The sequence below is a fragment of the Arachis stenosperma genome, chromosome 5, assembly GCF_014773155.1.
Source record: "Arachis stenosperma cultivar V10309 chromosome 5, arast.V10309.gnm1.PFL2, whole genome shotgun sequence".
Taxonomy (NCBI): Eukaryota; Viridiplantae; Streptophyta; class Magnoliopsida; order Fabales; family Fabaceae; genus Arachis; species Arachis stenosperma.
In genome coordinates, this window is record NC_080381.1 from 125,123,226 (window position 1) to 125,139,763 (window position 16,538).

Consider the following 16,538-nt stretch of genomic DNA (forward strand, 5'->3'; position numbering starts at 1 on the left):
TTCCTTCGTTTATTGTTTTATCATGTTCCTATTAGGTTGCTTAGCACGCAAGTAATCCTATTCCTTGAGCGTTGCGCTTTTTATTTTGCGATTCTTGTTTACCCACTTTGTTTCAAGGCTCCTAGTATATTATTTCTTTCAGTATTATATGTATATCATTACTCTTAGAGGTCTGTAATACCACACTACCTCTGTTCTATGACTTAAGCGTAAACACTGTGTAGTAGGGTGTTAAAAAACATAACAGTCTTCCATTCAAAAATAAAATATAATAATAATAATAATAATAATAATAATAATAATAATAATAATAATAATAATAATAATAATAATAATAATAATAATAATAATATTATTATTATTATTATTATTATTATTAATTGCACAATGTGTATTTTTTTTTGTATTTTTTAATCATAAATTTATTTATTAGATTCTTATATATATATACTCAATAATAATAATAATAATAATTATTATTATTATTATTATTATTATTTTATTTTTGGACGAATGACTATTATGTCTAACGGAAAGAAACATTGGGGATTGATTTGTACATTAATTTTTTCTGGGACTAAAATATCTATTTTTAAAATATTTAGGAACTGATTTGGATAATTATTCTGGCAAAAAATGAACTGAGAACTGATTTATCTGCTAGAGTAAAACTTTAGGGATTGATCTGTGTATTAATTTTTATTACGTACTAAAATATCCAATTTTAAAATTTTTGGAGACTGATTTAAAAAATAACTGTAATTTTTTATTAAACCTCGATATAAGAGCCGTTTAAAATTTTCTCTTAAAAGAATAGTCTCCAATAAATTTAATATTATTCCCACTCTCTAATATATTTAGCTAAAAAGAAAGAAATAAAAAAAATAAGAAATAAAAAAATAAAAAAAATTGAATATACTTTTATTTTTTTTAATATATTTAAATAAAAAATAAAAAACATAACAAATTTTTTACTCCTTTTTCTTTTATATTAAAAAAATTTATTAAATCCCATCAAAATTTTTTTACATTATTCAACTTTTTATTTTTAATTTTTTTCGTAACCAAACAATAAAAAATAATCAATTTTCTTTAATTACCTTTCCTCCCTTTTTCTTTGCTTCTATTTTTCTCTCAAACCAACACACTAAGGTGGAAAGCACTCTTCGACTCAACGCATTCCATTTTACCATACTCCTCTTGAGTTTTGATTGCAAGAAAAGAATGTTGTCATTGTTCTCATCCTCACGACGTCACCAATCAAATTAAGGTATGCTTTTCAATTCCCAAATTCTGTTCCACATTCCACTCTCCGTCTTTGCTTCCCTTCAACTTCATCCCTACACACTCCCAATCACGTGATGAAGCTGTTGATTCCTTCACTCGCATGCTCTCTATGCGTCGCCCTCAGTCCATCATCCAATTTAACAAGATTTTGGGATCTCTTGCCAATACTAACCATTTTTCCACCGCCATTTCCCTTTTTCAGCAATTGCAAGCCAGGGAAATCGCTCCCAACTTATTTACTTTGAGCATCCTAATTAATTGTTGTTGCGGCATGAGTCGTATGAAGATTGCTTTCTCTGCTTTCGCCAAGATTTTCAGGATGGGGATGCCGTAACGTTGACAACAATCCTGAAAGGCCTCTGTCTATGTGGTAATGTTCAAAAAGTACTGCACTTTCATGCCACAGTGCTGACTTATGGATTTCACTTCGACCAAGTCACTTATGGGATCTTAATCAACGAGGCAGTGCTTGTTTGGGCGTTATTTATTTTTTAACGTATTTGACAAATTTTTAGTACTAAAAATAAAAGTACTAGAAAAATAAAAAAATATATTTTTTGAGAAGTTGTAATTTATATTTTTTTTAAAGATATTTTTTCTTAAAAAAAAAAGATGTTTTTCATGTAATAAATAAAATTATTTTTACTTTTTTCATAATATCTTTTAAAAAAAATAACTAAAAAAAATCTTTTTTTTAGAAGCTCACCCAAACAAACAATCAAGCCTAAGACCAGACACACATCAGCTATTCAAGTGTTGAGAAAGATCCCACGGCATGGAATTATTCCTAATGTCGTAATGTACGGTGCAATTATTGATAGCCTGTGCAAGGTTGCCCTTGTAAGTGATGCTTTTCATTTAGGTGGATGCTCCGGTAAAGTTGTCAATTTTAACTTTTTGTAAAGACGTTTTTCATCTTGTGGTTGTTATTGATTTAAAAGCGTATTATTAAAAGTGTTGTTTTAAGAGAAAGTGTTACCCTTAATCGTTAACTTGGCTCTGATACCAATTTTTTAATAATTCTTCGAATAATTTTTAACTTCATGATCTAGAGTATTTAACCATTTCTGTAAATTCTCTTGTATTTGTTAAATGATTACTAGTTCTTGATGTATTTTGATTTTATAGTTTTTCTGTTCTAAAATCTTTTATTTGATTATAATTTCTTAAATCCTTAAAAACTTCTTTTATTTTTACACTTTCTCTTATCTTTTCAATTTCCTTCTCCATCTTTTCTTTCAACAGTTTTAATAGTAATATGGTTTTATAAATTTCCTAGATTTAATTTTAACTTATTTATATTTATTCTTATTTCTATTCTTTTTATTATAAGGTCATCAATTTCGATCTGTAAATTGTTTAATTCTCTTTTATACACTTCTATTTTATTTTTTAACTTTTTCGCCCTTTTTCTTTTTATTTTATTTTCTGGTTTTTCAATCTTTTTATGTCTCATAAATTAGATAATCTTATTATAATAGTTTTTGTTTATCATTATTTATTTTAGAATTTCTGCAAACTCTATCATTGATTCATCACTATTTTCTAAAGATTCTATTAATTTTTTTAGCTCTTCAACTTCCTTTTTTAACTTGTTATAGATTATTTTTAGAGCTTTAAATGCTCTTTGATTTATTTCAGAAAACTGCAAATAATTCAAACGATTTTCTCTTTCAAAAAGCTCTTGTTTCTTATCTTGATAAGTTACATATAAGTTCCAAACTTTTTATAGCTTTCTTAGCTTTCAGACATCCTGACCAGGTTATGTCTGAAGCATCTGTTTCTACTATTAAGTAGTCATTTTCTACTGGAATATAGAGTTTCGGAAGCTTTTCACATAATTTTTTGATCCTTTGAATTTGCATACTATCTTTTTCTTCCAATTTCCATTCTTTTTTAGTACTTATTTTTGGAAATAAGTTTTTTGTGTATTCTGTTATATTCTTTAAAAATCCTTGATCAGAAATATAATTTATGCACCCTAAAAATCTTTGTAATTGTTTTCTATCTTCTATTTTATTAGGAAATAAATTTACCTTTTCTAAAATATTTGGTTGAAGTTTTAGCTTTCCCTGAGTGGATAAAATTAACCCAAGAAACTCTATTTCTTGTCTTGCAATTTTTGCTTTCTTTTTGCTAAGAACTAATCCTTTTTCTTTACATCTTTCTAAAACTATTAATAATTTTGAAGATGATCTTCTTTATCCTGTTTTGTAAAAATTAATATATCATCAATGTAAACTAAAATAAATTCATTTAATTCTTTTAGATTTTCTTCCATAAATCTTTGATAGATACCTGGGGCTTGTTTTAATCCGAATGGTAAAACATTCCATTCATAAAGCAACACACTTGTTGATTCTTTTGTTGGGCAAGTAAAAGCAGTTAATTTCTTTGTTTCTTCATCTAAACGAAGTTGCCAATATCCTGATTTTGCATCAAGAGATGAAAACCAAGTTGCTCCCTTGATTTTTTCTAATATAGAATCTTTTCTAGGAAGTTTATGAGCATCACCAACAGTTGCTTCATTCATTTTCTTATAATTTATTACCATTATTTGTTTTCCTCTTTTAATTTCATTATTGTTCTCGACGTAAAAGGCTGGAGCCGCGTGAGGGCTTTTACTTAATCTTATAATTCCTTTCTTCAAAAGATCTTTACATTCTAATGAGAACTCTTCTCTATCTCTTGCGGAATAAGGAATTTTATTTGGAACATTTCTTTCTTTTGTAGGATCTTTTAATTTAATGCTTACTAATTCCTTATTTGTATTTTTAATATCTAAAGGATTTTCAGCGCAAACTTCATCCAAAAGTTCTTCTATCTTTATTTCAAGATTATTTTTTAGGATATTTATCTGAAAATATAAATTCAAATAGCATGTTTCTAATATAGAAAATATTTTAAATTTTAAAATCTTATCTATAGTAGTAATTGGTATCTTTATACGTTTTGATTTTTGATTTATTGAAAAATCGTGTGGAGCTTTTAAAACTATATATGTTAATTCTTGAATGAAAGGATGATATAGTTTTAAGAAGTTATTTTCTATGAAAAAATCCATCCCAGAATCTATCATATATATGGATGGAACAATAAACCTATAATTTTGAATAAATATTTCAACCATTTCTGCTTTTTGGTCAATTTTATGTATTGATTTGTCAGCTATTCTAACTCTTAATGGTTTCTTTAATTTTTTCCAATCAAGTTTTATATTTGTATTAGCAAAGCATTGGGTTGCTCCAGTATCTATGAAAGCATTTATAAACTTTTCTGTTATTTTTATAGTAATAAATGTGGCATTATTACTCAGTCTCTGAGTCTGTTTCTGAGACATATTCAAAAATATAGTCTAAGTTATCATCTGATTCTTCTAATGGTTTCATGAAACAAGACTTAGCAATTTCTAGTTGTTTGGTAAGGTCTTTTTTATCTTTCTTTTTTGGACATTCATTTGCATAGTGTCCTTCTTCTTGGCAATACCAACATTTACAATTTTCTTTTTTATTTGGACAGTAGTTATTTTTTTATTTTTTATTGTTATTTCTTTTTCTAAAATACCTCTTTTTTCTCCAGTTTGGATAGTATTTTCTTTTTCTAAATTGATATTTTCTTTTTCTTTGAAAATTTTTATTAAGACCATATTTTTGAGGTATTTCTTCATTATCCTGACAGCAAATTCTAATTATATTTTTGAATCTTTTTTGAGTTGCTTCTTGCATACAACGTTCTTTTATTTCCTCTCTTATTGCAGAAGTTGCTCCGCCAAAATTATTTTCAATTGTTCCTCTATTTATTTCTCTTATAAATCTTCCCATTATAAATTCATTAGCAGGGTATGAAAGTTTTGTTATATATATACTAAGATAATGATTTTTATCTTCTTCTTTTAGTTTATAATAATGTATTCTGTATTCACATATGTAAGATTCCACATTACATAAATCATATATTTGAATATTAGCTAAATAGTTTTTTGCTTCTTGATATTCTTTGTTATAGACTTCTTGTCTATGATCTATAATATTTTTTCCAAAAAATTCTTTATACAGAATCATCATTATATGTAATATTTTATCGTAAACTGTTGTTTTTGTTGCTAATTCTTCTATTAATTGGTTTTCTATTGATGTCATATAATCTGTTACAGTTCCTTTAGTATGAAACCCTATATAATTCCAGATATCTCCTCCAGATAATTCACTGAGTTTTGGATTAGTAAAGGCTTCTAATAAGAATGAATTTAACCAGTTCTCAAAAATTTCTTTTTCATTCTTTTTACAGTCTAAATCAAGCATTCTTTCCCCTTCAGTTTCCTGGATTTTAGGAACGTAGTTTGATAGTATTTTTGTATACTTTGAATTTTTATTTATAAATCCCTTTTTAAAAGCATAATTTTCAAAACCTGTTTCCCATTTAAATTGAGATTGATTATCCTTAGATATTCCAACTTCATTTTTTACTTGTATTGGAACTGCTGGTTCTTCATCACTTGAATAATCTAGGATATGTTCTTCATTTTCTATATTTTCAGAATTTACTAATTCTTCTTCTATTTGAAATTCTTGTTCCATAATATTATTTTCTTGAGCCATTTTTAATTGTTTAAAAAGCATTGTAACTTCTTCTAATTTTTCATCAATGTTCATAATTTTAATGGTGGTTTTACTTTTAATTTGTTATGTTGTCTATATTTTGAATTTTTTCTTCTTTGGGATTTTCTTTCTGAAAATATTTATTTAATATTTGTTTAATTTCGTTTATATTAGGTTCCTCTTTTTCCTTATTTCTTTGAAATTTTATGGATACTAATATTTCTTCAAGCATATCTACTATAGAATTTAATTGTGGGTTAAAAGTAGGGTAAAAAACCTTAATAAGCCAAGTCAAGAATCATGTAATGTAAATACGCCAAAGTGAAAATCGTTTCAGCAATAAGCCAAATCATATTTTTATATAATTCGAACCATGCTGGTTCGAATTCCATTTCTACATAATTCGAACCAGCTTGGTTCGAATTATACACAAACACATGCATACACGTAATTCGAACCAGCTTGGTTCGAATTACACACAAACACACGCACACACATAATTCGAACCAGCTTGGTTCGAATTACACACAAACACACGCACACACTAATTCGAACCAACTTGGTTCGAATTACACACAGTAATTCATGGTATAATTCGAATTATGCTGTTAAAAAATTAATAATTTATTTAAAAAAATGTATTAAAAAAATTAATAATTTAAAAATTAAAAAAAATATATTTTTATTTCATACGTTAAAAAAAGCTAACAAAATATTTAATTACGAGACTTCTTTAAAATATTAATGAGCTATCAATTCGAATTCCATACAATACTTTTCTGTCCATTTTTAATAGTTCATGCATATTTTTTAATAAATTTTTTTAAATTATAGTACAAAAAATATTTTATCCTATGCAAAACAATTTTAAAAAAATTGCTTAAAAAATGTTAGGAGTACTATAAAAATTTGTAATGTTATAATAACTTAGGTAAATACATGCATGTACTCAAATTTTAAATAAAATACTCTACATAGTCAATAATAATTTAGAAATGAAAGAAAATATTTTATTCCATACAAAATAATTAAAAAATATATTTTATTCTATACAAAATAATTTTAAAAAATGGCTTAAAAGATGTTATGAGTATTATAAAAGTTTGTAATATTCTAGTGATTTAGGTAAATACATGATAAAAATATTTTTTCTTTAATTTCTAAATTATTAGTGACTATGTGGAGTATTTCTTTAATGTCTTAAGTCATTAGGACATTACAAATTTTTATAGTACTTCTAACATCTTTTAAGCCATTTTTTAAATTATTTTGCATAGAATAAAATATTTTTTATGATATAATTTAAATAAATTTATTAAAAAATATTCATGATAATTTTTTAATAAAATTATTTAAATTATATGGTGAGATATTACATGATTCGAATTACGCATAGGGAAGTTCGAATTACTCTGATTCAAATGATATGGTGAGCAATTCGAATTCTATATAATACTCTTCTGCCCATTCTTGATAGCTCATGAATATTTTTTAATAAATTTATTTAAATTATACCACAAAAAAATATTTTATTCTATGCAAAATAATTTAAAAAATGGCTTAAAAGATGTTAGAAGTACTATAAAAATTTGTAATGTCTTAATGACTTAGGATATTAAAGAAATACTCCACATAGTTACTAATAATTTAGAAATTAAAGAAAAAAATATTTTTATCATGTATTTACCTAAATCACTAGAATATTACAAACTTTTATAGTACTCATAACATCTTTTAAGCCATTTTTTAAAATTATTTTGTATAGAATAAAATATATTTTTTAATTATTTTGTATGGAATAAAATATTTTCTTTCATTTCTAAATTATTATTGACTATGTAGAGTATTTTATTTAAAATTTGAGTACATGCATGTATTTACCTAAGTTATTATAACATTACAAATTTTTATAGTACTCCTAACATTTTTTAAGCCATTTTTTTAAAATTGTTTTGCATAGGATAAAATATTTTTTGAACTATAATTTAAAAAAATTTATTAAAAAAATTTATTAAAAAATATTCATGAACTATTAAAAATGGACAGAAAAGTATTGTATGGAATTCGAATTGATAGCTCATTGATATTTTAAAGAAGTCTCGTAATTAAATATTTTGTTAGCTTTTTTTAACGTATGAAATAAAAATATATTTTTTTTTAATTTTTAAATTATTAATTTTTTTAATAAATTTTTTTAAATAAATTATTAATTTTTTAACAGCATAATTCGAATTATACCATGAATTACTGTGTGTAATTCGAACCAAGCTGGTTCGAATTATGTAGAAATGGAATTCGAACCAGCATGGTTCGAATTATATAAAAATATGATTTGAAACGATTTTCGCTTTAGCGTATTTACGTTACATGATTCTTGACTTGGCTTATTAAGGTTTTTTACCCTTAAAAGTATGATAGAGATGTGGGAAATTATTTCCATAGTAGCAGTTTTTAGAAATTCCATGTGAAATATAAGTTTTCTCATGTTTTTTAAGTTCTTCAATAAAACTTATAGTAAAATAAAGATTTTGAGAAAAATCATTTTGTATTGATTTTAAGAATTCGGTGTCGTTACAATTAACATTAGTTAAAATCATTAGTTTTTGATCTATTAATTTTGATAATTTAATTATTTCTTCTCTTAAATCTTCTAATTTACTTTTTTTTATTAGGTGACGCTTTTCTTGTAAAGGGCTACTATGGTTTTAAGTGTTGTGTAGTTAAAAGTGTGGTTTTAGAATATATGGTATAGATTTTGGCACGTAGGCGTCTTTAGAAAAAGTTGTTTTTGACAACTTTATGTGAGTGGTGCCTTTTCATTTATATTCTGAAATCCTTGCCGAGGGATTTCTCCCACACTCTAATTTATGGATTGTGCCTTGCGGGTCAACTCAAGGAAGCCGTTCTTTTGCTAGATGATATGATTCTCATAAACGTTACTCCTGATGTTTATACTTATAATACTTTGATCGATGGGCTATGCAAGGAACAAAGAGCAAAGATGCTAAGAGTGTATTGGCTGTAATGGCAAAACGTGGTGTGAAACCAGATGTAGTTACTTATAACAGTCTAATGGATGGATATTGTCTGGTGAATCAGGTAAATAAGGCAAAATATGTATTCAACACAATGGCCGAGAGTAGAGCGTTTCCTAATGTTCGGAGTTATAATATCATGATTAATGGCTTTTGTAAGAGTAAAAAGATCGATGATGCCTTGAATCTCTTCGAAGCGATGCATCACAAGAACTTGGTTCGTGACAAGGTAACTTACAATACTCTAATTGATGGTTTGGGAAAATCAAGGAGAATCCTTTGTGCCTTGGAGCTTCTTGAAAAGATGCATGATCGAGGTCAACCCGCTAATATAGTCACTTACAGCTTTAGTGTTTAAGATCTCTTATATAGTAATTGTGTGTTCTTTACTGTTATTCTATGAGATCATATATTTATCATGCTACAATCTAATCAAAACTAAAAAGATTGAACATTTCGTGTTGTTGTTTGTTGTTTGTTCTCTGCTATTTTGCCGTGCAACTTATTTTTCCTTATCTTTGTAGGTGCCGTATATAAATCAAACTAATTCCTATGACTGTTTTATCATATAAGCAACCATGAACTGTTGTTTATTGGATTGTATCTTCCAGGAATTAAATAAGATAATTATAAGCGTATTTTATTTTCAATAGCAATAAGATAGAGCAAAAAATTTATAATTTTTTTTTGTGAACAATCAAAATACGTGTTTAAAATTTTTTATTTATTTTATTGTTATTAGGTTTATTTATTTTTTTTGTGAACACCTCGTAAAATTAAACCTACCTTCTAAAATGCATGCCCCCTTTTTTCTTCATCCTGAGCAACATCGAATTAAGTTTAATATGGTTCAGTTGTCTCAAAATTTTTTGCTTTTACTTAATTATTGCTACTCAGTTGTAATGTTTGGAAATCACTCCTGCTGAAAATATGTACATTATTAAGTACTTTTTCAGAGGATGTTTTCCTCTTAATTCTTAGATAAATTACCTCGTTATTTCTTGTCTGGATCCTGTGTAGACATTATTCCATTATCTCTGATTCTCTGATTATTAGCATTTTAAAAAAACTCTTACTGGCTTGGAGTTTCATTGTGTGTTGTTGTGACGGAGGTGTTAAAAGTGAAACAATACAGAACTCTTTAAATTGAATTTGATTTTATTTGGTGAATTTCTTTGCATTTATTTATTATATTGATTAATGTTGTTCTGGAAGGATTACTTTTAATGACTCTGAAGTCTGAACTTTATATTTGCTATGAAGAGGAGGTTTGTACAGACTAATTCATCTGCCAAACAATCAATTAGATGAGCGAAGGCAGTTGAGATGGCCCTCGATACTGTAAGATTCCGTTTTCTTTTATTGCGATGTAGTTTCATTATGCATTTATTGCCATAATCAGTGAAACTCAGTTGATGCGACATATATCTCTTGAATCTACAGGCCCGATGAATAAACCATTTGCACAACTGCACTCCAGTGATTGTACACCGTGATTTGAAGTCACTAAATTTTCTTGTTGATAAAAATTGGGTTGTGAAGGTGTCAACTAATTGTCATGATTGAATTTTCTTGATAGCATGCTGAATGCTACCTGTAGATATGGTTTAATTGTTTTTTTTCACCCTTTCTTTTTTCTTTCATATAGTTATGTGATTTTGGCTTATCAAGAATGAAGCACAGTACATTCCTTTCTTCCAGATCAACTGCAGGAACAGTAAACTGTCATAATCCTTATTTCTAAGCTCAAATACTGTGTCATACCCTCTGCCTTCTGAATTATTCGTTCTTTCATGTTCTTGTTCTACATTTTGCTGCATATTTTTTATGTTCGTTATGCTTTATATTCTTCTAAATCTATACAAACATACACAAATGGAGGCATTTGCTATTATCATTTAACAAAAAATTTGGAAAACCAGGAGCTTCTTGCCGTTTAAAAATTCATTATGTTTGGCATGTTATATTAATCCTTTTGTGATGATGAATACCTATCTTTAGCCTCGGCTTATGTTATGTTCAATTTATAATACAATTACTAGTTCTATGTGCCAAGAAAATGTCGATTGAATAGGGTTTGAGAGAATGAGAAGGAAGAAAACACAGTGAGAAAGAAAAGAGGATCTGAAGAGAAAGACAAGAAATTTATGATCTGCATTACTAGTGAGCTTATCACTAATCTGTGCTTATGTATAGAGAAGGGTAGCTTGCTGTGCAAGCTAGTACAAAAGGCACAACAGTCCGTTCATTCTTAAGTTAGTTATGATAGCTGTAACTAACAGCTCTCCTATGTAGCTGGCACTGTTCTAACAGCCAACAGTTCTTTCATAACTAACTCTTGTAACTCTTCTCTAGACTTTACCAACTCACTCTACTACGATGAATGGTCTTTGGTAACAAATGAGCAAATCTTTCTTAATTTTGTTGAGGCCTAAAGTTATTGTTTGGTAAAAGTTTCAAATAGGTCTGTGTTCTCTGATAATTGCCAAATGGGGCCTTAGTGTAACTACATGCTTTTCATCTCTACCTCAAGCTCCTCTCTTTCGTTTGCGTGATCAGTTCCAATATTCTGCACGTATTTAGTTTTGCTGCTAAGCGTTTGTTTGGCATTGCAATATATTCATTTTTTATGACATGTTGCAGGCCGAGTGGATGGTGCCTGAAGTGTTAAGAAATGAACCTTCAAATGAAAAGTAAGCTCAGTTATCATTGGTTTTCATCATTAATTTTTTCTTTATTTTGCTTGTGGAGGAGGATTTCATAGACTGTGTTCCTCTCTAACCTGAATCATCTGGCATAGGGAAAAATAAGTTGGAATTTTTTTTACATATAAGTGTTGTTCTTTGGCTTCCTTGTCTCGTCGTTCTTCTCATTGGTTTTGCCACCCTTTTAAGGCATTCATAATTTTATGATTATAACAAGTGGTGATTGGATATCCAGGTGCGATGTTTATACTTGGGAGTCATGTTATGGGAGCTCTCTACTTTGCAACAGCCCTGGGGTGGAATGAATCGGATGCAAGTTGTGGGTGCTGTCGGTTTCCAGCATTGTTGCCTTGTCATTACAGATGATATGGACCCTGCTGTCACGGATATTATCAAGCAATGCTGCAGACGTGAGTGTACTCTTCAATCATTTTATCCGTATTCTAAGATATCAGAACTCTTGCTTATAGCATTCTGAAAACCACTTGTTCTATCGGATATGAATAATCACATGAAAGGAAATACACATTTGATCTTGCCAAGGTACAGTTTTGTTTCAATATAACCATTTTTTTAATAAAAAATCCTTATAAAGTGCAAGCCAGTTTTAAGAAACCTCTGTAATGACGACTCGTTTTCTCTTAAAGATTTTTATGCATGATAGGGACTTGATTACACAATTTTTAAACTAGAAGACTTGGTCGAAAACTAGGGACTTGACGAGTTGTATAGTATTTTTGCTCATTCAGTCCTATAAGGCTGTGATTCTTTTCAGTCTTGACCCTTTCCTTTCTTTTTTTTTTTAATTTCTTTCTTCCCATTTACTTTAATTTTTTTCAGTGGAGTCATTATCAGTTTGTACCATTTGTTTGTGTACACAATTCTTTGTAATTTTGCTGTAATCAATTCTAAATTTTAATGTGCATAAATTATGAAATGTTGCAGTTGTAGCTTGAATGGAAAAAAAAAAATTGATAGTGCGTGGAAATTATTTGGTGCTGTAAATGCAAATTGGATAAGCTTTTTATTCTTTTTTTTTTCATTTTTTTATTTGGATGGGTTTAAGTATAATGTCTAAGGTTTGGTTTGGTAAAATTTTTTGAAAAACTATTTTTCATTTAAAAGCACAAATTTTTTTATTTTGCATTTGGTATATAAGAAAGATTATGTATTTGTACTTACAAATTTTAAAAAATAGAAGTGTTTTTAAAAGCATTTAAGATGAAATTTTTTAAAAATAATTTTACATATTAAAATTAAAAAATCTAATATAATCTTATACATTAATTGATATCTAAATATAATTTTTTTATTAACGTATATTATAGTATTTTTAAATTTTAAAAGTTATTTTACCAAATGCTATTATTACTTGTATTTATTGAAAATTAGTTTTAATTTAATTTATTAAGTATAAATGTTATCATTTTTAAAATGTTATCTTTTAAAAATTAATTTCTATAAATTACTTTTAAAAAGTAAAAATTTTACTAAACAAAACCTAAATTCTTCACCTTTCTTGCTAAAAGAATAATATTGTTTATATTTTTATCAAACTCGTAAATATAATGTCTTTTAGTTTAAATTTGATGGAAAGAAAAAGTATAAAAGTGCTTTAGTATTTTATTATATACATATATTTAATACGTGGTGTTATATTTGTAAAAATAATATGAATAGTTATTTAAGATATAAAATAATTTATATTTTCTGTATATTAAATTAAATACTTTTTATCTTTTAAAATGATTTTTTTAGCGGATCAAACATAAATTTTTGTTAGTTTAGTCAACATTTCTTTTTCTTTTAGAAAAGTAATTGAGAAGCCAATTCAAATAGATTAATTGTAGTAACAAAGAGAAAAGAGTAAATACTCAAATTGATTCCTAAAAGATTATTCGATCTTCAAATTGATCACCAAAAAATAAATTTTTTCTAATCAAAATTGTCTCCAAAAAATTTAAAAATAGTCACGTTAGGTTTTCCATCTATTATTTGACAAACCACACTAACATTTACTTACCTGGGCGTTAGTGTCCCATGTCAACAAAAGCTTCAAAGGAGTCGTTTTCTTCGGTCACCCTTTTCAACCATTTTTCATGACGGTCTATTCCATCCTTCTTCTCAAAACAGAATATCTCTCTAATCCAATTCTTCATCTTTGGTTCTCACCTCCAGCAGAAAAGGATGTTTGGCTTTGTGACGTTTATTGATCCACAAACTGTTAAAACCATTTTAGACAAAGGGAATTCCCATTATGTTCGTGAGTCTCGGGTGCTTGTTAAACCTTACCGGGAGAAGTCAAAGGTTATTGAAAGGTACTTCCTTGTTTCCTTTGGTTAATTTACATTTTCAGCTTGGAATTGAATGCTTAAACTCTGGATTTAAGCTTGAAATGTGGGTACAATTGCACTTGACATTAGAAAGGGTTCTTGTTATAATTTGATTGTTTCTTGGTATAATTGTATCAATATCTGATTATCTTAAGGTTAATTTAGAGAAATTTACATATGATAATAGTATATATTAATTAATTTACTTTCGTCCTTTGTATATGAATGAAATTTAGTAATTTGATTTTATCCTTTGATCATGCTAGTTATATTGACAGATACCTCTTTTTCAAGAAATTTTTCATATCAACTTTAATTTGGTTGCAGGAAGTATGCTGATAGAATTCAGCACTCTGTGTTACTCACCTCACCACATAGACATAGATTTTGAAATGAACTCAAGTGAGTATCATATTATCTTGTTTGGAATCTATATTACTTGTCCTGTTCATAAGACTTGTTCTGTGATCATTCTCTCGTTAGTCACTAAAATGACCATTTTCAATTTTTTTTGTAGTTCCAAGAAGTTGTGGGGATGTTAGATCTCTTAGGAGACAACTGATGGAAGAGCAGGAGCAAGCGCTAGAACTAATAGAAATGCAAAGGAGACGTTTGGCAGCGTTGCAGTTTGCCCAAAATTCTCTGTCTATTTCACTCCATTTTTGCTTCTCCACAAATGGAATGAGAACTTCAGAAGGTATGTAGTAGTAATATGAATTGCATTTATTTATTATGAAAACATTCTTTGTATCATTCTTTATAAGGCTACTTTACATTTTTCAGATCATTTCAATTTCAACTTTCATCTTCAAGAATCTTTCAAAAACACACACAGAAAGAAATATAGAGTTTAAATAGCCCAAGGCTAAAGGCATCAACTTTCTTTTAATACACTATACAGTACCAAGTAGCTTTGAAATTTAGTCAAAGTCTCTGGCTTTTAAGGTGAAGATAGTAGCAGGAGGATTATAAATTATTAGCAGGACTATATATTATATTATGCATGGTTTTCAACCATAATATGCATGGTTTTCAACCATATTGTATCCTTGTCTAGACTCTGGCCAACTAGACGCTGCCCATAATGCAGTTCAACAACTTTGGCATTTAACGAGAATAAGGGATTAGGGTTTATTCTCTTTAGGACTAATTTGACAAAAATTTCTAAATATATCTTGTCATCAGCTATTCTGCATCAACCTGTCATGCTGATATGACACACTAATAGCTACATAAGAAGATTTAACGTTGTTATTGACGGAATGAACTGAGGGGAGACGGAAGGACTAACGTGACCATTTGTAAATATTTTGGGAACAATTCTGATTAATTTTATCTTTCGAGAACCAATTTGAAGATTGGATAATTTTTCAGGACCAATTTAAATATTTATTCAAAGAGAAAATATATCTTTTCAATTTGCTTTTTTTAATTAATGTTATAAAATAGACTTACATTAAATTATCTTTATATAAAATTAATAGTTAAAATTTGTTAAATAATAATTTAGTTAAATTTATTAAATTATTTAATAATTTTTAAATATTATTTTTATATAAAAATATTTACATGTAATTTATTGTCTATAAAATATAATTTTTATCGGTGTTTTTTAAGTGAAATAAAAGAAGTAAAGAAAATGTGATATTATAATAAACGGCTATTTCTATGCTAATGAAACTTTTTTTTTTTCTTCACATGATGAACTGAGGTAGCATACTCTAGAGCAGATACATCTACTTAGTCTTGAAAAGCTTTTCTGCTTTATTACAGAAGTTTTGTTTCCTCTATAGGATAAATAATTAGTGAAGTTTTTCTGCGGATGGGTCTCGAGACCCTGTTTGTGTGTTTTTTTAATTTTATTGATTGTTGTTACTATATTTTTTCTCTGCTTCTTGTGAGATTATTTTGGAATGATGTATATTAGAATCTCTTTGGGGGTTTATTTATCAGGACTCAGATTTGGCCTTCTGCAGGTTTTCCATTGTATGTCCAAGACTCCAAATAGTAGTAGCTATTAAGTTTAGTTTGGGTAAACAGTTTAATTAAATTTTTTTTGAAAAAATAACTTAAATAATAAATGATTATATCAAAAATAACTTATAAATAAATTATTTTGTGTTTAGATTTTTAATTTTAAAAGTGTTTATTTTATAAAAATCTGATAAAAAGTAATAGTATTATGAGAGAAGTCATTTTTTAAAACTTTTCTATAAACTCTTAAATAGCTTCTTAAAAAGCTACAATTTGATTTTGAAAATTACACTAGATATTAATACTACCGCTTTTCATAAGTTAAAAGCTCAAAAAAATTATTTTTGAAGCTTCCCAAGTCCTTAATGTTTAGAAATACATTTTACCCAAAGAAAAAAAAAAACATGTTTAGAAATACATGTTGTTGAATGAAGGTTTAATTACTCTATTGGTTCATATAGTTTTGCGAAGTTGTCAATTAGGTTTCTATATTTTTTTTTCTTTTAATTGGACCCTGCACCAAATTTTTTCTTAATTGAATTCCTACACTTTTTTTTTTCTTTTATTTGAGTTTCTGCACCAATTTTTTTTAGTTGGGTTTCTATA

At 27.4% G+C, this 16,538-nt stretch overlaps 1 protein-coding gene across 1 annotated transcript; it reads left to right on the top strand.

Annotated features, from left to right (window-relative positions):
* The first annotated feature begins 13,591 nt into the window (after positions 1-13,591).
* LOC130979520 (uncharacterized) lies at positions 13,592-15,351 on the top strand. Its single transcript, XM_057902982.1, has 4 exons — positions 13,592-13,943; positions 14,286-14,360; positions 14,476-14,655; positions 14,742-15,351. The coding sequence occupies exons 1-4, from the start codon at positions 13,883-13,885 to the stop codon at positions 14,810-14,812; spliced, it is 387 nt and encodes a 128-aa protein (XP_057758965.1). The 5' UTR covers positions 13,592-13,882; the 3' UTR covers positions 14,813-15,351.
* The last annotated feature ends 1,187 nt before the right edge of the window (positions 15,352-16,538 follow it).

Excerpts from the sequence above, each read along its gene's own strand:
- LOC130979520 (XM_057902982.1), top strand. The coding sequence starts at position 13,883 with ATGTTCGTGAGTCTCGGGTGCTTGTTAAACCTTACCGGGAGAAGTCAA. Across the intron at positions 13,944-14,285 it reads AAGTCAAAGGTTATTGAAAG|GAAGTATGCTGATAGAATTC; the intron begins GTACTTCCTTGT and ends ATTTGGTTGCAG. Across the intron at positions 14,361-14,475 it reads AGATTTTGAAATGAACTCAA|TTCCAAGAAGTTGTGGGGAT; the intron begins GTGAGTATCATA and ends TTTTTTTTGTAG.